At 40.4% G+C, this 25,818-nt stretch overlaps 2 protein-coding genes, 3 non-coding genes and 1 pseudogene across 5 annotated transcripts; 5 read left to right on the top strand and 1 right to left on the bottom strand.

Moving 5' to 3' along the window:
- The first annotated feature begins 698 nt into the window (after positions 1 to 698).
- LOC128611681 (NADH-cytochrome b5 reductase 2) lies at positions 699 to 9,523 on the top strand. Its single transcript, XM_053631394.1, is given in 10 exon segments — positions 699 to 830; positions 1,944 to 2,102; positions 4,946 to 5,018; positions 5,102 to 5,208; positions 6,271 to 6,317; positions 6,319 to 6,398; positions 7,061 to 7,144; positions 7,247 to 7,332; positions 8,456 to 8,555; positions 9,221 to 9,523. Coding segments are annotated over 10 exon segments (924 nt in total). The 5' UTR covers positions 699 to 815; the 3' UTR covers positions 9,394 to 9,523.
- Positions 9,524 to 13,983: 4,460 nt separating this feature from the next.
- Positions 13,984 to 19,498, bottom strand: rep15 (RAB15 effector protein). Its single transcript, XM_053630691.1, is given in 6 exon segments — positions 13,984 to 14,177; positions 14,179 to 14,760; positions 15,596 to 15,614; positions 16,140 to 16,242; positions 19,165 to 19,389; positions 19,487 to 19,498. Coding segments are annotated over 6 exon segments (1,032 nt in total). The 3' UTR covers positions 13,984 to 14,086.
- On the top strand, positions 17,200 to 17,390 carry LOC128612114 (U2 spliceosomal RNA). Its single transcript, XR_008386681.1, has one exon. It is a non-coding gene; the product is annotated as a U2 spliceosomal RNA (small nuclear RNA).
- On the top strand, positions 18,626 to 18,789 carry LOC128612106 (U1 spliceosomal RNA). Its single transcript, XR_008386673.1, has one exon. It is a non-coding gene; the product is annotated as a U1 spliceosomal RNA (small nuclear RNA).
- A 3,865-nt stretch (positions 19,499 to 23,363) lies between the features above and the next one.
- LOC128612115 (uncharacterized) lies at positions 23,364 to 23,543 on the top strand (annotated as a pseudogene).
- A 1,234-nt stretch (positions 23,544 to 24,777) lies between these two features.
- On the top strand, positions 24,778 to 24,941 carry LOC128612110 (U1 spliceosomal RNA). Its single transcript, XR_008386677.1, has one exon. It is a non-coding gene; the product is annotated as a U1 spliceosomal RNA (small nuclear RNA).
- Positions 24,942 to 25,818: the final 877 nt, after the last annotated feature.

Here is a 25,818-nt window from a genome sequence, read left to right as displayed (position 1 = left end):
TTATGTATTATATATGATTTGATGTATCTATACACTGTACAAATCTTTAAAGAAGTCTTGGATGTTTTCATATGACATGCATTTAATACATATTTAAATATAGGTGCTGTTTTAAAAGAAGAAAAAGATCCCAGAGGGATCTGGTGTAGTAGATAATGCTTCTCACAGCTCCAGGGTCTGTGGGTCGATCCTGAACTCGGGTTCCTGTCTGTGTGGAGTTACACATGGTCTACCAGAGACAGTTTGGGTTCCTCCTGGTTCTCCGGTTTCCTCCAATCTCCTAAAAACATGTCAGTAAGTGGGTTTGGAGACTTTCCCTTTTCACTAGTTGTAAATGAGTGTGTGGATGTCTGCGATAAAGCGCTTACTGAAGATGAACATATGAATGAATGATTCCTAATAATTTGCATGCTACATATTTCAACATTTCAAAAAAGATTAAATTCATTACTATGCCATGCATGTTCAAATTCTTAGCAAATACAAAACTGTCTCCCCTGTAATTTGTAGAGATCTCAACACGAGCAGTGATCTGCTTCTCTCACAGCCTTGTCTCTTTTGAATGAGGCCGTGGGGTGATCCCACACCATTCCCATTCACAGCTCGCTCACTCAAATAATCAGCTCTCATAGGCTGGTGCATGAAAGAGCCACAATTGCTGTGTTGCGTTTGGACAGAGCATGTTGTCGCCATCCAGTTTACCTTTACTCCCACTTTTTAAATGGCTTCAGTGCAAAGGTCATGTGCATGTGTTGGTGAGAGATAGAGCTAAAGAAGAAATAAACTCACATAGTGCACAGATCTGACTAGATAACATGGAGCAAACGCTGGTAAGACTCCGTTTTCCTCATAACATTTTCCGCACTCCTGCTATAGATTTCAACATTCCTTCTCCATTATCTCAGCTTCAATCGAAAGCTATTGTCCCCTCCTAGATACTAACAGGCTTCAGCAGATATGAACACAGTCTTATTCAGAAATAAGTGCTCTAGGATTTGTATGTTTATAAATGTTTAGGTCTCTGACTGTGAAGAAATGAGATATACTGTATATTCTGATATTCCTATATCAGTTGTATTAAGTCTATACTTTATATTCATAAATATACTGCTGTACAGGTAAGTGTACAGTATGCACAATTAATTACATTTGATTTCATCATTAATCCGAAGTTGATTTGAATTCTTAGAGAATGCAGTTAACTTCAGAGTTATTGTGATCCTTTACAAAAAAAGTTAATAACTTAAGCAAAGAGTGGCATTTATTTAATTTTTTAGGATAAATATTGTAAATGTCAACAATTTTGCTACGTGTAGCTAGTTTGAGAAAAATACTTGTACATTTTTTTCTTCAGTGAAAATGTTAAATTGTTGTGCATAATTTGTATTTTTTCCTGACATCTTGGCCCATTCTTTTGGAGGCTGCCAATACTTTTGGAGGTAATTTAAGACAAATAACAACAAAAAAACAAAAAAAACCTCCATTTGTTTCAGAAAGCCAGGTGTGAGATTTATTGATATTTAAATATTCTCTTTGCACACCACTTGCTTTATTTATTTATTTATCATTTAATTTTTTATATATATTTCATCCAATTTTAACACAGTACACTCCCATTGTACAGTGTTAACTGATGATATTAATATTGTCCTCTATGTGTTATATAAGCATGTTATAACCATTCTTTTATTGAAGAAAGACACAATCTTAAAAAATATTAAATATAATTTAACAAAATTACATGTTCTCAGATGTGGAGTCCAGGACCCTACTGTAATTTTATCATGCTTAAATTTGATAAATCTTACAGATTGCAGTGCTTTTATATAGGCTATATAATATAAATCCTAGACCATGACTAATCTGTTTTACATTGTTTTTTCCGCCACTGTAGAATGCATTATAATTTGTATGATATAATGAAATAAATGAGTGTGTTACAGATGTATCCTGTGCTGATTGGACTTGTAGCAGTGTTAGCCGCAGTCCTCTTCCTCTTCATGAAAACAGGAAACTCTGAAAGTAGAAAGAAAACAAGCAAGCTCCCCAAAACTCTACAGGATCCCAGCGTTAAATACCCGCTACCCCTCATAGAGAAGGAGGTCAGTCATGAAGAAAACTATTTAAAATTCTAAATGAAATGGCTGAAATAATCATGCTGCTGACCACTACAGAATGAAAGTTATGACATACATGTCTTTCTTAAGTATAAATGTTAAAGTTACTTAAAATATGAAAGTAATGTTATGAGAAAGAATCGAATAGGTTAAAGACACTTCAATTTCAAGTCACACACTGATTATTTTAGTGATGGTAAATTAGTACCAAGGAAGCAAGGAAAGCAGGAAAACATTAGCTAAAGCTAATAACTAACAACCACTTTACTCCATGTAGGAACTGAAAGTCAAATAAACGCAAATACAGTAGGTTCAGGTACAATTAGTGCAGTTTTAAAAGGAAATGAGCTGTAAGTTTTATTCAGCATCCTGCAGAACCAGACACTGTTCTTCGGGAGACTTTAACTGTCACACTCGCTTCTTATTTTTGCAGCAAAACCCAGTGGCCTTCATTGTGTGTTTTCTCTCTGAAAAGTGTCTCTTACGTAATATGCTGCTTTCTTTACTGACATACAAACATTTTTCTGAAACATTTAATTTTGTGCTGGAAAACCAAACTAACTTTGTGCTAAAAAAAACAAACTTTTTTTGTACTGACTCGATAATCTAGACGTCATAAAATAAAAAAATCTATAACAAAGTTAGTACTACTAAGAGTATTGCACAGTACGGTATATATATATATGCATATATATATATATATATATATATATATATATATATATATATATATATACATGTATATGTATATACAGTGCCCTCCAATATTGGCACCCTTGGTAAATATGAGCAAAGAAGCCAGTGAAAGATTGTCTTTATTGTTTAAGCTTTTGATCTTTTGTTCAAAACATTCACAAAAATCACTGCTCTCATAGATGTCAAAAAGTTGCACACAAAACACAAGTTAATAAAAAAAAACTTTGTTAAATATATGTGTGGGATGGCCATGGCAGGACCTTGATTTTATTGTCAGTAAACCCTTTTTGTGTTGATTTTGATGTATGTTTTGGATCATTGTCCTGCTGGAAGATCCAACCACGGCCCATTTTAAGCTTTCTGGCAGATGCAGTCAGATTTTCATTTAATATCTGCTGATATTTGATAGAGTCCATGATGCCATGTATCCTAACAAAATGAACAGGTCCTTTGGCAGAAAATCAGCCCCAAAACATTAAAGAGCCACCACCATATGGCTACCTCTCTGTGTGCGCCAAAACCACCTCTGGTGTTTGTTGCCAAAAAGCTCTATATTGGTTTCCTCTGACCATAGAACCCAATCCCATTTGAAGTTCCAGTAGTGTCTGGCAAAGTTTTTTCTTGAAACTGTTCCAAATAACTTGTGGTGATGTAGGTGATTTCAGATTGTAGTTTTGGAGACTTTCTGACCCCAAGACACAACTAACTTCTGCAATTCTCCAGCTGTGATCCGTGGAGATTTTTTGGCCACTCGAACCATCCTCTTCACAGTGCATTGAGACAATATAGACACACATCCAGTTCCAGGTTGATTCATAACATTTCCTCTTTGTCACGATCTCGCCTGCAGATGGCGTTGCGGTGGCACACGCTCGTGGATTGCGTATGAACTATGGAGACTTTGTTTACAATGGACACGTGCGTTTGTTTCTGTTCTGTCTCCTCCTTGTTTAGTCATTGGTAGTTTTTCGAGGGTGTGTATTAATTGTTACCAGCGGTCAGCGTTCAGGGTAAATTACATTCGTTATTTAAACCCCTTGTGTTGCTGCGCACTTCGCGCAGTATTAAATGTGCTAATGGGTAAAGTGGTAACGGAGTGTATAGGTGTCGATACGGTTAAGTTTCCATGTCCTGTTCTCATTTCATGCCACGATTCCAGTTATATGTTTAGACCTCCTTTTGTGTTTGACCTTAGTTCGAGAAATAAATGCATAGACTCCAAGTATGTGCTAGCTATCTAGATGCTAAGCGGCAGTGTTTCCATGTCCTGTTCTAGTTTCAGGTTTCCTGCCTCGGTTCTAGTTTTATGTTTAGACCTTGTTTTCCCGTTTCATGTACATTGACTTTGGTTGTGAATAAATACTTGAACCTGCACTTGCTTCCGTTTCGAGTCCGTTTTGTAACACTCTTGACTGAAACCTAACCCTTAATTATTGCCCTGATGGAGGAAATGGGGCATTTTCAATGCTTGTGCTATTTATAGCCACTTCCCATTTTGTGAAGCTCAACAACCTTTTGCCGCACATCACAGCTATATTCTTTGGTCTTACCCATTGTTATGAATGACTAAGGGAATTTGGCCTTTTTTTTTTAAACCTCACATTTATAGCCCTGTGAAACAGGAAGTTATGGTTGAACAATTTCCTGTTCCTAGTCGCCCAGGTGTACTAAAAATGTAAAATATCAGTGGGAATATACTATACAAATTATCTATTATAAATTATATAAATATCAAACATAATTTTCTCATATGAATTCATAGGGGTGCCAATAATTTTTGCACACATATTTAACAAAGATTTTTTTTATATATAAACCTCTGTTGTGTTTGCAATTGTTTGATATCCATGAGAGCAGAGTATTTTTGTGATTTTTTTTAAACAAAAGGTCCAAAGGTTAAACAATAAAGAAAATTTTTCACAGCCTTCTTTGCTCATGTTTACCAAGGGTGCCAATATTAGTGGAGGACACTGTATCTATATTTGCAGTGTAGCCTTTATGAAACACTTATTTTTTAATGACGCTTGATTTTAAGTGAACAATTTACCCAATTAAACATTTATGTCACATGACTGATTCAGTATCTAGTTTTAATTCACTTGTCTTTTTTTGGGGTTTGCTAATCGTGACAGGACATTACACACGACACGAAGAGATTCCGCTTCGGTCTTCCCTCTTCTCATCATGTGCTCGGGCTTCCAGTCGGTATGAATCCTCACCTTATCTCACATGTTTCACCTGTGTTCTGTATTGATATTGACGTTCTGCTGTCTCCTACACCCTAAAAGGTCAGCATGTGTACCTGTCTACTAAAGTCAATGGAAATCTGGTGATCCGAGCTTACACTCCTGTCTCCAATGACGAGGACCAGGGACATGTCGATCTTGTCATAAAGGTAGGAAATAAACCACAAGTAAAGCATCGTGCCCGAAATGATAACAATATACAGTATGTAGTTAAAGAATAGAGACAGAGTTATCCATTGTAGCTTTTCTTATCATTTAATTCTAAGAAATGATCTCTCACTCATTAGAGTTATAGTGAACTATGTATAAAATTGAGTTCAAATGTTTCCAGTACGGGACCTTGTAGATTTGTCTTCTCTTCCTTGTAGAGATGTCTTTCTCTTGCTAACGTGCTAAAAAAGATCTTGTTCTGAGTAGTAATGCTAATCAATTTCTAGTCAGTAACACTAATGCTATCCAACCAGTGAACATACAGTTAAATAAAGTTTATTTCCCTTTATATGAGGTGGCATTTCCCCCCAGAATTTTATTTATTTATTTTTTTACTTTAAAAGAAACAAAATCTCTAGAAATAATGCATAAATTGGTAACGCTTTAGAAGACGATATTATCCATTAACATTTAAAACCAGTGTTCTATAAGATTTTTTCTGGTGTTTTATTTAATTTTAGTTTACCCCTATGTGTTAATTAATGCATTAACTAACAAACATGTACTAACATGAACTTAAGGTGGTCATAATTCACGCATGAAGTCATAAGACTCACGCCATAGTTAAAGTTAGCTCTTCATTAGTTTGTGATTAGTACATAGACTTAACTCATCATTAGTTCATATTTAAGTAAGTATTAATTCAGGTATTAGGGCATGCTTATTCTTAAACCCTATTAACAAAAAAAATGCTTTCCTTGCTTAGTTCAAAATCATAATTCAGGCAAATACGTCTAAGGAATTCTATTCCTAAATTATTCTAACTATGCGTGAGATTTTTTTTTTTATATATATATATAAATAGTCGAATAATAGTTATTTAAAATATTGTTAAAGTTAAGTTTGGCATTAATATTTAATCAGAGGAAGAAATTGGTGTTTTGAACTGTATTAACCCTGATTATATTCTCTGACCCCTAATCATTTTGATTAGACTCTGAAAATCTCTGAATACAGCTGACTAACCCCTTTAATATTAAAGCATGTGTTCTGTCAACTAGGTATATTACAAAAACGCACACCCAAACTACCCTGATGGGGGCAAAATGTCAGTACCTGAACGATATGAAGATTGGAGACACAATCGACTTCCGGGGGCCAAACGGCCTGCTGGTGTATAACGGCAATGGTAAGGAAACTCAGAATAAAGATCTAGAAAATGATAAAAATGGTCAATGAACTGAACTGATTCACAGTAGCTATGTTTCCATCCACGTATTTTTATGGGAATTTTGGGATATCATTTAAAAAATGCTGGATGAAAACAAAATGCAAAAAAAAAAAAAAATCTCAAAAAAGCATAAAAATACATATGCACTCAATTGAGGCGGATAAATTTTTTTATTTGATAAGCAGACATGTGCATAAACTACGATGGAAACACATTTACCAGATAAATTCCTTGATGCACATCAAAAAAGTCATGTGACTTTGTCTCAACAAATCCTGTGATTGGATAATAGGCTAACAAAGGTAAACATGGTGGAGAGTGAGATGCTCCAGTTTCCCCGGAAGTGATGATTTTGTTCTCTTGAACATGGAAACAGTGGATGGAAACAATGTTTTATTTGCAAATGTTTTATGCGATATTCCAATTTTTCGCATAAATTAAATTCGCAACTTGGATGGAAACATAGGTATTGAGAATTCCTGGAACAAAAGTTGTATAAAAAATGTGTAAGTGTTACATGTACCCAACAGAGGGCAGCATCACTTAAGGCTTCTAAAACTATTTAATTTGCATTGCAAAATGAGTATATTTTGTGAGTTTACATATTTTCTCTGTTTAAGGTCAGTTTGCTATTAGACCTGATAAAAAGTCTGATGCCAAGCTGAGGAAGTTTAAACATGTAGGAATGATCGCTGGTGGCACAGGTCAATATATATATACATCACATGAGACTATTAATGTATAAAGACTCAGGACAGATATACTGTATCTAATTGTTGTATGTGGTGGTGGTCATGTGTATACAGGCGTCACTCCAATGCTGCAGCTTATCCGCAGTATCACAGGGGATCCTGAAGACCAAACCAAGTGCTCCCTTATTTTTGCCAACCAGGTAAATCACACTTATTAACTTTTCAAAATTAGCATTGCTACATGTTGGATGGTCTTGGTAATTCGTAATGATGGACCAAGTCATACGCAATGATTAATATCACTTCATTCAAATGAACATCACAATAGTTTATTATTGTGTTACTTTAATACACTATAGCAAATATACATATATACATATAATAAACCATGATACCCGAGCCGACTTGTATATAATGGGCTAATAGGGAATAGTAAAAAAGGGTCAATTTTTGGCATCCACATTGCCTTATTTGCTGCGAAGAAATGGCTTGAAGTGGGTTTTTGTTTACTGTTATGGTACCATATGAAAATATGGTATTAAGAAGTGAGATTAGGGCTAATTTCTGTCTAGCCCAGACTATAGATTCATGCATCCTATCAGTGACAGTCATGTCTGATGATTACACAGAGTGAAACACCCCCTAGACTAGGTTAAATTTATTTAAGCATGCTTCACAGACACATCCGTAACATGTAATGGGTAGCGAATGAGAATTTGCATGTGAAACTTTCTGTAAGTTAAGTGTTAAAGTATAGTAAAACAGACATAGCAAAGTAACCATCGCTTAACCGAGGGGTGTTGTTGTTTTCAGTTTGTAATTTTGATTCATTTAGATTTTTTAAAAACCAAATATATATCCCTTTTCAGCTGACATACTTTAAGATCACTAAATACAGTACAGGAGGAGTATCAGATAACTGAATCAGATAACTAAGGCTCACTTGTTCTGTGTTAGATTATATATATATATATATATATATATATATATATATATATATATATATATATATATATATATATAAATAATACACATTTTCAGCAATTATCAGCTTACATCAAGGGGGCATGATGCTAGCATATTTGCTTCGCACCTTTGGGGTTGGGGGTTTGAATCCTGCCTCCACGCTGTGTGCGCATAGCATTCATGTTTTCTCTGTGCTTCGGGGGTTTCCTCAGGGTACTCCGGTTTCCTCCCCAAGTCCAACGACATGCGTTGTAGGCTGACATGAAGACTCTCTATATCAGGGTGTGCTCACTTGTCTTTTTTTATTGCTTATTGCAGAAGAATGTTTACTTATCTGCACTGTAACTCTATGCACAGACAGAGAAGGACATTCTGTTAAAGAAGGAACTGGAAGAAGTCGTGAAGAATCACCCTGAGAAACTGCACATATGGTACACACTAGACCGACCTCAACAAGGTAAAACACAAACATCACAAATGAATTCTGTAGCTGGCCAGTTGATCAGGTTCACCTACCATACAGGTCAGGTTGTAGGTGTACAATTACTGACTGTAGCCCAACTGTTGATGTGGACAATGTGTCAGCTCCCTTCATACCCATATGACGGCTTTCCCCAAACTGTTGCCATACAGCCATGCTAAAAAAAATCTAGTGGTAAGCCTTCCCAGAAGAGTGGAGATTATTATAACAGCAAAGGGGGGTTCAGCAGCGTTGTATGGGTTTCAAACACCTCGTTATCACTTCCAAGTTGAGAAACAGACCATTAACTAAAAATCCCCTGTCGGAAAGTGATATGGATGATACTAGAGGATGATTATTACTGGGGAAAATACAAGTTATAGTTTCTAACTGTATCTCATAAGCTTTGCATGGGAACCCTTTATATATTATGTCCTTACCATTTTCACTTATAATATTTACACAACTACTTAAACCATATAAAATGTCTTTTTGGCTGTTTACATTGTTTACACTGTAATTATTTAGTGAAAAAAAGAGTTTTGAATACACCATGACAGGTGATATGAAGTTCCCACTGACATTAGAACATTTAGTGAACTTGTCAAGGATAAAAAATATGTTTTTATATCTCAGTGTTTTTGTGTCTGTTGATGCCCCAGGTTGGGAGTATGGCACAGGATTTGTGGATGCTTCAATGATGAAAGCGCACCTTCCTCCTCCAGCCAATGACGTGCTGATCGTGATGTGTGGCCCGCCCCCGATGATCCAGAACGCATGCCTGCCAAACCTCACCAAACTCGGCTACGACCCACAAAACACTTTCACATACTAACGCCATCAGATGTGTTTGTAAAATAAATATTAAATATATAAAGCCATTGTGTTGGATATAATATTCAAGAGCTTCTTATACTGTACATACAAAAATAAATAATACATAAATAAAATGTATTTTTTTTGTGCTTGGTTTCCCAGGATTAATCTAAATGTAATTACTTTAAGTACTTAATTAGAACATATGCCACTGCGCTGTTGAGTTCTCGAATCTAACTTGTGAGCATGTGTTTATTAACTTTATATAACAACAGCTTTGTCAGTTGTGCAGCTACAAATCACAGGTTTATATTAATGAATTCGTTCTAATAAGTTATCATTTGTTACGATACAGTGAAATCGGCGCTGCAGTTCACAACAGGTAGTGCCGCCCAGGGACATGGCGGAAGAGGACTACATTTCCCAGCCATACCCGCGCTCAAGTTCGCCGGAGTTCTGATTACGAACACCTGCAGACATCTAAAGTTATATAAGGTCCTCATTAGCATCAACCACTTGCGAAGTAACCGCTCAGCAGCCTCGTCTCTGTTGGTTAACCAAGCCTGGTTATCATTAGAAGTGTCTTCCCGGTTCTCGATTTCCGCTCGTCTTTTGACTACGCTTTTGCCTACGCCCCTGTTAACCTGTTTTACCTGCATAATCCCGACTCTCGTCTCGTTCCGTGTTCCGCCTGGTGTCCGTCACACGTCATCTCCTTGCCTGCCCGCGTTTGTCTCCGTCAGCCTCACGTAACAGATTACTTCGCCGTACAATGGAGGCAGCAGGCACCCCGGATTGGGAACATTACATCCTTGAGCAAAACCGCGCGCTAGCGGTGTATCGGGACGAGTTAGCCGCGTTGCATGCAGAAGTCTCGCGATTGAGCGTTTCCGCATCTACAAACGCCACGCCCTCGGCTCTAGCTACACCACCTCTGCCTCAGCGTATGTTCAGCCCACGCCGGCTGCGCACACTCCAGCGCCGACGGCGGACAACCCGCCTCTGCCTACACCAGAGAGATACACTGGAGAGCCGGAGCGATGCAAGGGCTTCATGTTACAATGCGTGCTATTCTTCGAAAGCCACCCGAATATGCCAGAGGTCCGTAAGTTGACCCATTTCATGGAACTACTCTCCGGAACAGCCCTGGCTTGGGCTCCGGCGGAGTGGGAGTGAGGAGGCGGCATCAGACCCTCATTAGCCGACTTCCTCGCCCGTTTCCAACGCGCCTTTGACCATTCTCCTGATGGCTGGGAGACTGGTGACGAGCGCATGCAACTTAGACAGGGCTCACGTACCGCAAGGGAATACGCGCTAGAATTTCACACTGCTGTGGCCCAGAGCAGCTGGACCGAATCAGCCCTCAAGACCGCATTCCATCGCGGCCTAGATCCGGAGTTACTGCAAGAGTTGGCCTGTCGGGGAGAACAGCTAACTTTTGATGACCTTGTGGACCTGACCATAAGACTGGATCGCCTGCGCCGTACCAACCGCCCCGTACCACACGGTTTATTGCCACCAGAGCCGGGCGCACCGAGCGAACCCATGCAGTTGGGAAGGGCACGGACCCGCGAGGAATAGAGGGAGAGAAGACGTAACGAGTCCCGGTGCTTCTATTGCGGTGAGGGCACCCACGTCATCCGTCAATGCCCTCACGGGAGGCTCGGAGGGACCGAGAGGAGCACGGACAACCCGCCGCGTCGTGCCCGGGTGAGTCTAAAACAGTTATATGTATCCCACATATTTGCGTTACCAGTCGTGATAGAACACTCAGGCCGTTCTTTTGTTCTTTCAGCGCTCGTCGACTCCGGAGCAGCGGAGAACTTCATAGATGAGAAGACTGCGCAGGAGCTCGGCCTCCCCATACGTCCCCTACTCCGTCCTCGCGAGCTCCAGTCCATAGACGGGTCGTCTATAGGCGGAGGCATAATATCTCACAGCACACACCCAGTCTGCCTTCAAGTTAGCGCCCTCCACCACGAAACTCTGGTCCTTTACCTCACGGTCTCCACCAGACACCCCGTCATACTTGGACTACCCTGGCTAGAACGGCACAACCCCCAAATCTTCCAGACAGACAAGCAACTTACCCAATGGTCCTCGTATTGCGTGCAGAATTGTTTGAGGGGTCCCACGGTCCCTTTGGCCACCACGACTGTGGAGAGTCCCCTGTCGCTTGTCCCGATCAAGATCCCCACAGAGTACCGCAACCTCCATGAGGCGTTCAGCAAGGAGAAGGCCAGTTGTCTCCCACCTCACAGACCCTACGACTGTTCCGTTGACCTCTTACCCGAGGCCAGCCCACCTCGGGGCCGCGTGTACCCGCTCTCCCAAGCGGAGCAGCGGGCCATGGAGGAGTACATCCAGGAAGCCCTCCGGCAGGGGTACATTCGACCCTCCACGTCCCCTGCATCTGCCGGGTTCTTCTTTGTAGAGAAGAAAGGAGGGGGCCTCCGGCCATGCATTGATTATCGGGCGCTCAACCAAGTGACCTTAAAGTACCAATACCCTCTGCCTCTCGTCCCCTCAGCTTTGGAACAGTTACGGTCCGCCACCATCTTCACTAAGCTGGACCTACGCAGCGCTTATAACTTGATCCGTATTAGGGAGGGGGACGAGTGGAAAACGGCCTTCAGCACCATTTCTGGACATTATGAGTACATGGTCATGCCGTATGGGCTCGCTAACGCCCCCTCCGTGTTCCAGAACCTGATCAATGATACCCTGAGGGACATGCTGGGACGGTACGTTATTGCCTACATCGACGATATTCTGGTGTATTCGATCTCCTTGGAGGAACATGTCCAGCACGTCTTTCCACGTCTCACTTCTCAAACCAGTGATCTCGGGGCCCTTGGCCACAGCGGTGCCGGAGGACTCCCCACCGGAACCGCTGGAGATAGAAGGCCGCCCAGCCTACCGCGTCCGTGACATTCTAGACTCCAGACAGAGGAGGGGAGGACTTCAGTATCTGGTAGACTGGGAGGGGTATGGACCAGAGGAGCAGTGCTGGGTTCCAGCCCAAGACATTCTGGAAGCAGGCCTGCGTAAAGACTTCCACGCGGCTTATCCAGACAAACCGGGTCCCCGGAGGGGGGGAGGCCTCGGAGGACTTTGGCTCCCGGAGTGAGCCCTTTTGGGGGGCTCTGTTACGACACGGCGAAATCGGCGCTGCAGTTCACAACAGGTAGTGCCGCCCAGGGACATGGCGGAAGAGGACTACACTTCCCAGCCATACCCGCGCTCAAGTTCGCCGGAGTTCTGATTACGAACACTTGCAGACATCTAAAGTTATATAAGGGCCTCGTTAGCATCAGCCACTTGCGAAGTAACCGCTCAGTAGCCTCGTCTCTGTTGGTTAACCAAGCCTGATTATCATTAGAAGTGTCTTCCCGGTTCTCGATTTCCGCTTGTCTTTTGACTACGCTTTTGCCTACGCCCCTGTTAACCTGTTTTACCTGCATAATCCTGACTCTCATCTCGTTCCGTGTTCCGCCTGGTGTCCGTCGCACGTCATCTCCTTGCCTGCCTGCATTTGTCTCCGTCAGCGTCACGTAACAATTTCTATACTAATGGCTAATCCATAGGGGCATGAACAATATGGTAGATGCTGCACATATAAGTCTTATTGAACAAAGAGAAACAAACACTGATATGGCAAAGTTTTCTGTGAGATGTTTATTTTTTCCAATTAACATTTATAGAAGGAGTCTCCAGTTTCAGAACTAAAGCTGTAACCTACAGTTTCCCACCACTGGAATGTTTTTGAGACAGAGGAGTTTGTTTTGTGGCTTTTCAGTAACAAGTTGCAATTTTTTTCTCTTCTTAACTTCAAGAGAGGCTGGTGAGGAAACGACTTTGTACTTTGAGATTATAGCTGCTATAACGCAAGTGATAACAGGAACTAAAGAATCACATGTTCGTAAATAAACATTTCAATGAATAATCGTTGGCAAATTGCTGTGGCATAAGTGGGGAGAAAAACTTATCAGGATATGCTGTCATAAGAAAATAATCCAGTTCCTGATGGCAATATTAATTCTGCTTCATTTCATGTAACAGCATGTCTCCAAGTGTTTCTTTCCTTACATAATGGGTTATTTTATAATTACATACTGTATATAAATGAGTGCTAAAATGTATTCATTACCTAAACATGCACTCTCAAGTATTGAGATAAAGATGATTTTTTTTTAGTTAGTTTAAAGGTGTATTTCAAACAGAAAAAGAAATTACACCAATTTTTTCCCATCTTTCCTAAATGTATACATATTTGGTCTCTTAACTTTGCCTCTTTGGTCAGTTAGTAAGTTATGAAGCCAATAACAAGCCATTGAAGCTTGGTTTCCAGGTTCGCAGAGTGCAAATTATATTAAACTTAATGTATGGCTGAAATATTCCTTTAAATATCTATTCATTAGCAGTGAGTCACAGTGTTGGATTATGTGTCTACAAACAAAGGCTGACAAAGAACTGTTGCTGGTGTGTGTGCTACAGTTATACATAAAGCATCATGAAATAATTCTGTGAAAATATACACCTAGATAGATGTTACAAGACAGACTGTGGACAGAAATATCAGAGCCAGGTACTGCATGCCACATTAGACACAAAACACACCACATCAAGGCTGTTTGCTCCAATTGTCCATCGACTTTGCCAGGTGTAATTAGCAAAAGCAGCTGATGATGGTGATCATAATTCTGATAATGTTACCTGAACTTGACAAGCATGGTGAGAGGGTCAGTATCCTTCTTACCAATCACCTCTTGCAGCATCCCAGTGGCAGTAACAAAACCCCTCAATAAATGCCCGATCAATTCTAATGCACTTCCCAAGTGCCTGTTACAGGTTGTTCCTCAGCAGACCGCAGATGTTCCCAGGATCATTCTAATGTCTAAGGAAGAGGAACAAAACAAAGCAGCTCCTCCCACTTCCAGCACAGAACTCCACCAGTCTCTCAGCTCTAGTTCCCTGAAATGGCTCCATCGCCATGCTGGAATATTCTTCAAAATTCTTCTGAGAGTTCTCTGCAAGATACAGGACCTGCACAGCAATCTGGATTCTGGGGTTTTTACTGGGTGGATCCAGCACAGCCCAGACCCAGTCAGTCCCCAGAAGGAACCTCTGTCTTTGAGTCCTCACTATGCAGCTGAAGATATTGGCAAGGTTCAGCTGGAAGCTGCACTGGATGTAAGACATTAGGAAGATCTCACGCAAGGCTGTGCCACTTGGCCGGAACTTCACATCCGGGTCTGTGAAGTTCCCAGTAAAGTGAAGATACTCGCAGATCCTGGATGTAACCACATGAACACAGTCACTAAAGAGGGAGCAGTATGATTCAACTGAGGGTTTATTGGGAAGTGGACCATAGTGACTCAATATCCTAGGTTTGGTCTTGGTTTAGTTCTTTGTTAGGGTCATCTTGGTTGATCCTGGGTCAAAGAGTTGTTTCTCTAATGCACTTAGATGCAATTAGATTTGATCATGATAAAAAAAAATTTGTCAGTACCTTTGCTAATATGCTTCACTTTTAAAGGAATTGGCAAAAATTATATACACAATTTTCAGTTTGCTCCAAATGTTGTCAGTCAGTTATTGTATGCTTGCTTGTTGCTTGCTATTTTTCCTGAGGTTAATGTAGCTATGAGCTTAATGTGGTTAAACAAGTAATGACAATATCACGCTAAATCATTGCTATAAATTAGGGGTGTAACCCAATGCCACTATCTATCTGTATCGGTTTAGTGCTCCAAACCTCTGTATCTGTACCTCTATTCAGATTTAAACCAAGAGAGGGCAGTAATGTTTGGGACGTATTTTCTCCGAGGCTTTGGCTGTAAATAATTAAATTACACTCACAAAAACATAATTTTTATAAAACGCATGCGATTTAAAAAAAAACATTCCTTCATACAAATATGAATCATCTGGATGTAACTTACAGGTGGAGGCTGTTATGCGAGTTGTTTCTGAAGACTGAAAAAACAAGTGTGTTAGTCACATGATAGTCTACATTTATTTTTATACATACTGCAAATACACAGCTATTTAAAGATGTGTTTATATTACATGGTGGTGCTGAATATGTAAAAATAAAAAAAATAAAAATAAAAGAAGAAGAACAAGAAAAGAAAAAGAAGAGTAACGGTACCTAGATGGTGGCACGTCAGGGGTTCTATCCGGGGGTTCTTTCCAGGGGCCTTAAACATCTCTCATACCTTCTTGTGCTGGAAATACCTGAGTGAGAGGAAAAGGATAAAAAAAAACAAAAAAAAAAACATGACCACTATATGGTCAAAACACTTACAGACATGAGCATACTGATGGTGTTTGTCCAAAAATCTTACTTTGCATCAGGATCCGTTTTTATCAAGTGTCTTGTGAGTGGAGGATCTATAGGTGGAAGAAAAACTAAGAAACAATTGTCAGTCATTATATACAGCTAAAATGGAAAATATGTAATAATTTTTAACTTTTAATGTGCTTTAGGTAGACAACAAATCACTACAGAAATATATTATTAGTGGTAGTAAATCAAGTAGTCTTAGTTTTACTAAAGAAGATAATGTTACAAGCCATGTAGAAATAAAAGGTCATGTCCAAGTTATGTTATGCATAAAACATTTCAGAAATTGTTTACTTATTGACAGATTTTCAGCTTAAATTCACTATTGGGGCAATTTAAATCAGAGAACGTATTATGGCCCAAAACCAGCTGGAGAGGATTCAAGAGTAAAAGCACAGAGTAGATTAAAATCTTACAGGATTTGGGATGAGGTCTGATGTCCTTCTTAGGTCTCACGTCCTTCAGACCTGGGCTAGAGGGCATGGCTGAGGTCATTGCTTGGTGTCCCAGTGCCTGAGCCTTAAATTGGAAATATTTGAATGTATCTGAATTTTGAGTCTGTTTATCAAGATTGTATCAATATTAATGTTCATTGTAACATCTAGTGTTTTTAACATTGATAGTTGTAGAACCGAACATTAAAGACTAGCCAATAACAATATTGGACTAGCATATACAACTACAAAACACTTAGGTTTTGCTCACACTCTCTTCATACAAATGGTGAGACTCTTGCAGGACATCCCAGACATTTGTCATTTATCAAGCTGTTTAGATATACTTATATTTTTTGCTCAAACTTTTTAGACATGATTTTCTTCCAGACCACTCAATTACGTCATTTGAAGTTTCTAGAAAAGAAGCTGCTGTGACACGACTCTCGCTTCACACAAATTTGCATTCAGTACGTGTTTGGTAATTCTGACCTCTTACTTTGTGTTTAGATTACATTTATTAATATTACTTCCCACAATTTAGATTCTTTTCGCCAAGAAATCCTCGTGAAAAAGTTTTACACAGTTATAGGTCATATGCTTGTAGACATTTTTCCCTGATTTATTTTCTCCTGCAATACTACATGTGGCCACTGAGGGGCAATGCTATATAAGTCAAGTCAAGTTTAACATCTTTTTAAAGTCCACACGTCTTGTGTTGATTGTTAAAATGGAAGGATATTTATCCAGTTTAAATGTTTGTTTGGAAAACTACTTTCTAAACAAGTGTGAGTTTGTAGTGCGGAAGATTTTGTGTTCTCGTCTCTGATTGGTCAGTTTTTTGCATTCATTATCTTTTCCCTTTTGTTTTTGTGTTAACTGACACTTAAATCGCCTTTTTGCTCCGCTAATATTAGAGTAAACCATATATTTGTCATGTTTTATACTGGTTTATTATACAATATTAAGAGTAATCAGCTTTTGCCGCCCTCGGGTTTACCGTCCTGTAGAATGACCCCGTTTGTTGTGTACCATAATCGGTATCGCTTCTCGGCCTTTTGGCTAAGATCAAGTGTAGTATCTGTTCTTATCAGTTTAATATCTGATACGTCCCCTACCCGGGGACCATATATTAAATTGATTTTTGGAACAGGGAGATGGAATAGGGGCTTGCTCCGTCCACTCCACGCATCGACCCGGTATTGCAGTACTTCCGGGAACGGTGCACCCCCTCTCTACGATGTTAAAGAAAGATAATGAGTGTGGATTTAGCTGTGGTGTTAATTAATTATATGGAAGTATACGCTATATTTGTATTTTGTTTGTGGAGTTTCTGCATTTACGCTGTTTATGATCTCATTGAATTCACAGTTCGCTACAGAAAAGGATGTTTAATTGTTCATACAGGACCAGGGTAGAAGTCTGTACTTTTACATGCAACTTAATTTCTCTGCCATGAAAACCAGACTCGCTATTACGACTTTTGGCTGCAGTTTTAAACCAAACTGTACCTGACTACTGCACAGTAAAGTCATTTATTTTCTGTTTTAAAAAATCATAGGAAGACAAGTGTCTTTATTTGAAGCCTGACTTATAGCGTGTCAAAATCATGTTTAAAAGCTAAATTATTGTATTTTTAAGTGAATTAAAACACGCATTGTAGTTCTACAACGAAAAGATTTATTTATTGCGCTTGATGTGGCGTAACTTAATTTATCCAATGGCTCAAATTTGTCGTAATATTAATATAAACTACAAATGTATCAATTTATTATTCATAATCTATTAACCACATCAATCATAATTTGTGCTAGACGGAACTATCTATCCGGAATTATATATCCGGACTCTCATTGCCGGTCGGACAGAAACTTCTGCTTTCACGCGAGTTTTGTTCAGCTCTTTGTTCATAGACTGTGATTATATAGTCACTTGTATAAAGCTGCTTTTCTACCTCAGTTCCTTGTTTATTTGGTAATTAAATGAATCGAAGTGAGATTTCTTGTAGAGACGTCGTTTTATTCTGGCTGTAACTCGCTGCCTGACCTGCACACTGAGGGGGCGGGGCTAACTGTAGCGGCTTTCAAACAACCTTCATAAAATTGTTGAAAAAATATTTTTTACTGACTCTCATTGCTTTCCGTGTAGCAATACGCTGCTTCTCCTGGACTGACTGTTGTGATTTTAGTGTACATGCTACAATTACAAAAGCCGTTTCTTGAACATAGCGGATCTCATTTACATATTCAGAAGCAGTGCATCATGGGAAGTATTATACTGTTTTGTTGCTAAGAAAATAGACGACCGCACGTCTTTAGGTGTAAAAAAAACATGATATTTTTTTCAGTAGATTTAGGCTTTAGTGTTTCACACTTGGATGTTTGTGTAATGTTTAACGCTATATTCTTCACCATGATGGTGAACGGTGTGTGCTGTGGTGCAGTCGGTAGCTGAAGGGCGTGTAATTCATACTTACCTGGCAGGGGAGATACCATGATCAAGAAGGTGGTTCACCCAGGGCGAGGCTCAGCCATTGCACTCCGGTTGTGCTGACCCCTGCGAATTCCCCAAATGTGGGAATCTCGACTGCATAATTTGTGGTAGTGGGGGACTGCGTTCGCGCTCTCCCCTGATTTTCGCTGTACTAAAGTCAGATTTTCTGTTCGTATAAACGTGGGAATTAAATAAAATATATACAGGGTAAGATCATTCTATAAAATCAGCACTCACTCAAATGATTAGTAATGCAATGTAACATTGCTGTGAATATTTTTAAATATCATGATTAATGTAAGTTGCTGCACCTTGAGATATACATAAGATCATTTCAGTGTCCTCCTGTTCCTAATTACTGTAAAAATAATGTCTTTCTAAATTCTCCCAAATTAATTAGTGTCAGAAACTGTGACATCCCAGTTTGACATGGAGACAATTTCAGAGCTAAGTGTAGTATCTGGGGAGAGTGGGCCAGACAGTCCTCTCCCAAATGCTCAGGTGCAGAAAAGACCTGCAGGATCTCCTCTGTTGGTAACAGAGGAGAAAAAACTGAGGGCAGAGCATAGGCGGGACAGTTCTTCCTCGGAAGATCTGAACCGTTTGTGGCCCTCAGAGCCCCCAAATGAGGTTTCCTTCTTGCACCTTCAGCTAAGAACATCGTCGCCAAAGGAGCCGCAAGAGGATGCCTCTGCGGCCCGTAAGGCAGCAGACACTTGCCCTCTTGAACCCAGGCCCACTGGGATAAAGGAAGAGCAAGTGTCACAAGAGATAATATGCCTTTAATTTGTTTTTAACGTTGTCTCTGCATGTTTATTTTTAACACTGTTTTATACCTTTTTAACCATACTGCTCATGACCCTCACAATCTCAACCATCAATGTGAGAAGTGTGAGGTCCACCCTGAGAGCACAGAGTGTATTATCCCTTTTAAAATCTTTTAAGTCAGATGTGATTTTATTGCAAGAGTGTGCCCTGCCCTTCTTATCTAGTTACAGGAAATGGGAAGACCTGTGGACCCCAGGACCCTCTGTGTGGAGTGGCTCCAATTTTAATAAATGTGATGGTGTCGCGATCTTAACAAATAATCCCAATATCGTGGTGAAGTGCAGCACAGTGGTGAGAGACGGACGGGCACTCTTAGCCAATCTGACCTTTTTAGATAGGGATTTTACTATTCTTAATGTGTATGGTTTTACAGAAAAAAATGAAAGGTATAAACTTTTAGAAGACCTGCAGTACCACATGCTAGGGAGGGTCCCCTTAATTGTAGCAGGGGATTTTAATTGTATTTTAACAGCGAAAGATAGGAAAAGGGTAGCGGGGGAATGCACGGTAGATAAAACATCGGTTTTACTCCAGAGATTAGTCAAAGATTTTAAACTAGTCGACTGTTTTAAAGCGTTGCATCAAAGAGAGGAGGGCTTCACCTGGTTCAGTGGTGATGGCACCAGAGCCTCTCGGATCGACTATGTTTTTACACGGGACTGCCCTCCGACCGATGCTTCACTGACCCCTCTCTTCTTTTCTGACCACATGATGCTGTCTTGCACCCTTTCACTGTCCACTGGTGTGACGGTAGGAGGAGGGCTGTGGAGGCTGAACTGCTCTGTGTTAGAAGACAAAGAAGTAGTCAGAGAGTATAGGGAGCAGTTCAGCCAACGGCAGACCCTCCAGGACTTTTATGAGTCACGAGCACAGTGGTGGGAGATGGTAAAAGAAAGGACGGGGAAATTTTTTAAGAAGGTAGGGAAAGAAAAGAAAAATAGGGAAAAAAGATGCATGATGGGACTGCAAAAAAGACTGCAGAGATATTTTAACCTTTTTAACTCTAGGATAGATTTTACAGATGAAATCAAAGCAGTAAAAGATGAAATGCATGTTTTATCAGACATACAAAGCAGGGGGGTCATTTTAAGAAGCAGAGAGAGAGAGAGATTGAGGAAGGGGAAAAGTGTACAAGATATTTTTAAAAAAAAGATTGTTTCAAGGGGAAGTACAATCACCTCGATAAAAGATGGAGGGAGGGAGCTCAAATCAACAGAGGAGATTTTAGGTGGGGTGGAAGAATTTTATATCAATCTATATAAGGAAAAATATATACACAAAGATACCCTGGAGGAAGTTTTAGCCTTTTTAGACAACAAGGTAAACAGTGAAGCAGTGCTTTTATCCCAGGATTTCACGGTTTTAGAAATGCAAAATTCTTTAAAAGGTTTTAAAAAGAGGAAGTCCCCAGGAATGGATGGACTTCCCCTAGAATTTTATCTGACTTTCTGGGACATTTTAGCACATGACTTACTCACTGTTTTTAAAGAATTTGAGACCTTGGACAGACTCCCAGACAGCTTCAGAACAGGGATAGTGTCACTTCTACACAAGAAAGGTGACAAGACAGACCTCAGGAACTGGAGACCCATCACGCTTTTAAACTTTGATTGTAAACTTTTTAGCAAGATTTTATCTGCATGTATGTCGACCGTTTTAGAGGACGTGATCCACCTGGATCAAGCATGTGCTGTGCCAGGGAGGAAGATCACTGACAGCCTAGTGCTGATTAGAGACGTCATCTGTTACGCGAGAGACAGAAACATCCGACTAGCAGTCCTGAATCTAGACTTCGAAAAAGCATTTGACCGAGTCTCGCACCAGTTCCTGCTTCAGGTATTGGACAAAATGGGGTTCCCTGATAGGTTCATAGCCTGGGTGGGATTACTGTATAAGGGCATAATGAGTAGAATGTTGGTTAACGGGCATGTGTCCAAAGCGGTGAATATCCGCAGTGGCGTTTGTCAGGGGTGTCCTTTATCTCCCCTCCTGTATGTGGCTTGTATTGAGCCACTGGCACAGATCTTGAGAAGGGATAAATGGATCAAAGGACTAGAAGTGCCTGGGACGGGTGGACTGACCACAACGTGTGTTTTATATATGGACGACATAACCCTTTTAGCCACCGACGTTTTATCCATACGAAGAGCAATGGACCTGACTGACTGGTACGGTCAGGCCTCCGGCGCTAAGCTCAATAGGAGCAAGTCCGAGGCCCAGATCTTCGGGCCGTAGGGTAACATGGACACAGGCGGACTGGAAGTGGTTTTTAAAACCGACTTATGGATTTTAGGTGTCAAATTTGACAAATAGGGTGGAGGACGGGGAAACTGGACTGACGTGTTAGGGAAGGTCAGGCAAAGACTGGGCTTTTGGGGACAAAGACAGATGACTTTTGAAGGTAAAATTTTAATATATAAAGCAGTGATTTTACCTTTAATGTTACCCGTGTGTTCTGTTTTTAGTCCCCCAAGAAACTTTCTTTTAGAACTGGAGAGGGTGGTTTTTTACTTCGTCTGGGGGTCCAAGTGGGAGAGAGTGAAGAGGGAGGTCGTGAAGAAGAGACCAGAAAACGGCGGGAAAGGCCTCCCGGACCCCCACCTGTTTTTAGGCAGCCATTTTACCGCCCTCCACATCGGGTACGCCGTGGCCCCGTCCAGAGAAAGCAAGACAGCAGCCATGACCCGTTTCTGGATGGGGTCCTACCTGCGAAGCCTAAAGATTGTACCAGTAGATCTTAAAACACCAGTCTCGTTTAACCTCAGCAAAGAACACGATTTTATTAAGAAGATTTTAAAGAAAAATCTTTTTGAACGAGAAGATGTCACCGTTTTAACTAACCACAAGTCTCTTCTCTCTCTTGTTCAGGATCGGGAACCTGTGAGTCCAGTCCCCGGCCTCACTCTAAGTGAGGCCAAACAAGTTTGGAGGAACGCTGCCCACCCTGCTCTTCAGAACAGGCACAAGGACTTGTCATGGATGGTGGCCCATGAGATTCTCCCGGTCAGGACGGTTATGCACTCCCGGGGCATGGGCTCCAACCCCATCTGCCCACGACCCGGATGCAATGCGCCAGAGACCGTGCGACACCTGCTATGGGAGTGCGGCGCTGCGCGGGACCAGTGGACCATGACCGGCCCCCTGTATTTCCCGTGCCTGTCAGCAGGTGGGATCCAGATGGACGACAAGCTCGCCATCCACAGGGTGGGCAGAGGCTCGAAGGGCCTAACAGCGCAGAGATTCACCACGCTCTGGCTCACCCTCAACGCTATAAAGGATGCCATCTGGACCACCAGAACCCTGCTGGTGGGGAAACGCGTGACGGTGCCCCTCCACGCAAGCAAGCAAATGGCGAAGTCCACGCTGCAGGGGTACCACGCGTCGTCATTCGGAGGAGGGGGCCGGGGTTGCACGAGAAAGGCCCTGGCCGCCACCGACCCTGGCCGTTCGTTGATGCACCCTCACCTGCAAAGGCTACGGGAGCAGCGAGCTGGAGGGTAGAGGATCTCCGCTGGGCACTGGAAGTGACGGGCCTTGGCTGTGGCTGGAGGGCAGTGTGATGGGTGCCTTTGGTAGGGACTCACACCCGATCATGAAAAAGAGAGGACACTTGAGTGGTTTTTATCTGTTTATCTTATATATAGACATGTATTTGTTTTTTTAGTCATGTATTTATTTATTTATCTATATTTAAAACCGAAATGATTTTATGGACACTTTTATTCATAGTTTTTTATATACACAATTTTTTTCTTTAAACAATTTTAAGAATTAGAAATTTGTGTTTTATTTAAGTTTATTTATTAATCACAAATGTTTTTGAAATGAGAAGAAAAAAAAACTGTGTACATTGTGAATGTGAATAAAAAAGAAAAAAGTGACAGTAAAATTTTTGCGAAAAAAAAAAAAAAATCTGTTCTTATCAGTTTAATATCTGATACGTCCCCTACCCGGGGACCATATATTAAATTGATTTTTGGAACAGGGAGATGGAATAGGGGCTTGCTCCGTCCACTCCACGCATCGACCCGGTATTGCAGTACTTCCGGGAACGGTGCACTCCCTCTCTACGATGTTAAAGAAAGATAATGATTGTGGATTTGGCTGTGGTGTTAATTAATTATATGGAAGTGGACGCTATATTTGTACTTTGTTTGTGGAGTTTCTGCATTTACGCTGTTTATGATCTCATTGAATTCACAGTTCGCTACAGAAAAGGATTTTTAATTGTTCGTACAGGACCAGGGTAGAAGTCTGTACTTTTACATGCAACTTAATTTCTCTGCCATGAAAACCAAACTCGCTATTACGACTTTTGGCTGCAGTTTTAAACCAAACTGTACCTGACTACTGCACAGTAAAGTCATTTATTTTCTGTTTTAAAAAATCATAGGAAGACAAGTGTCTTTATTTGAAGCCTGACTTATAGCGTGTCAAAATCATGTTTAAAAGCTAAATTATTGTATTTTTAAGTGAATTAAAACACGCATTGTAGTTCTACAACGAAAATATTTATTTATTGTGCTTGATGTGTCGTAACTTAATTTATCCATTGGCTCAAATTTGTCGTAATATTAATATAAACTACAAATGTATCAATTTATTATTCATAATCTATTAACCACATCAATCATAATTTGTGCTAGACGGAACTATCTATCCGGAACTATATATCCGGACTCTCATTGCCGGTCGGACAGAAACTTCTGCTTTCACGCGAGTTTTGTTCAGCTCTTTGTTCATAGACTGTGATTATATAGTCACTTGTATAAAGCTGCTTTTCTACGTCAGTTCCTTATTTATTTGGTAATTAAATGAATCGAAGTGAGATTTCTTGTAGAGACGTCGTTTTATTTTGGCTGTAACTCGCTGCCTGACCTGCACACTGAGGGGGCGGGGCTAACTGTAGCGGCTTTCAAACAACCTTCATAAAATTGTTGAAAAAATATTTTTTACTGACTCTCATTGCTTTCCGTGTAGCAATACGCTGCTTCTCCTGGACTGACTGTTGTGATTTTAGTGTACATGCTACAATTACAAAAGCCGTTTCTTGAACATAGCGGATCTCATTTACATATTCAGAAGCAGTGCATCATGGGAAGTATTATACTGTTTTGTTGCTAAGAAAATAGACGACCGCACGACTTTAGGTGTAAAAAAACATGATATTTTTTTCAGTAGATTTAGGCTTTAGTGTTTCACACTTGGATGTTTGTGTAATGTTTAACGCTATATTCTTCACCATGATGGTGAACGGTGTGTGCTGTGGTGCAGTCGGTAGCCGAAGGGCGTGTAATTCATACTTACCTGGCAGGGGAGATACCATGATCATGAAGGTGGTTCACCCAGGGCGAGGCTCAGCCATTGCACTCCGGTTGTGCTGACCCCTGCGAATTCCCCAAATGTGGGAATCTCGACTGCATAATTTGTGGTAGTGGGGGACTGCGTTCGCGCTCTCCCCTGATCTTCACTGTACAAAAGTCAGTTTTTCTATTCATATTCGTATAAACGTGGGAATTAAATAAAATATGTACAGGGTAAGATCATGCTATAAAATCAGCACTCACTCAAATGTTTACAGATCATTAGTAATACAATATAACATTGCTATGAATATTTTTAAATATCATGATTAATGTAAGTTGTTGCACCTTGAGATATACATAAGATCATTTCAGTGTCCTCCTGTTCCTAATTACTGTAAAAATAATGTCTTTCTAAATTCTCCCAAATTAATTAGTGTCGGAAACTGTGACATCCCTTACCTAATAAAATCATATATTTTCCTTCATTGCTACCCTTTCCTGTAATAAAAGTCTTCCTGTTTTAGTACAGAAGCTTAATACTTAATATATGTCTGTGGGAATGGTTGTTCAGGGTCACAGTCTGTTTTGGGTGCGAGGACATTTTAAAAGTCATTTCCCAATGCTGGTGTGTGTATGGGTTACCTTCAAACTGGTTTAATAAAAACAAGGTTTCCATTAGTAACAACAATATTTCTTTCTTAGTCAGTCAAGCACAATTAATTTATGGTATAAAAAAACAGGAAGGTTACTAGAACTTTAATCTTAAGATAAAATCAACATTTTAAGTTTGTAGTGTCCTGTTTTGGGTATGTTGCGCTCGAAACAGACGCAGGCTTGTTCCCAAGCTTCGAATTTTCTACCAGACCCCACATTCAGGTGTGATGCGTATCACCCGAGAGTACTTACGGATCCCCTACGATAATCGTTCAACATGGTGGTGCGCAAGCATTTTGACAAAACTTCACACACATGGACTCTTGCACTTATACCTAGTACATTTTAATGCATTTTATTTGAACCGACTTATTTTATTT

The sequence above is a fragment of the Ictalurus furcatus genome, chromosome 8 (genome assembly GCF_023375685.1).
Source record: "Ictalurus furcatus strain D&B chromosome 8, Billie_1.0, whole genome shotgun sequence".
In the NCBI taxonomy this organism is placed as follows: domain Eukaryota; kingdom Metazoa; phylum Chordata; class Actinopteri; order Siluriformes; family Ictaluridae; genus Ictalurus; species Ictalurus furcatus.
The sequence above is the reverse complement of the archived record's forward strand: the minus strand, read 5'-3'. Positions and strand labels throughout refer to the sequence as shown.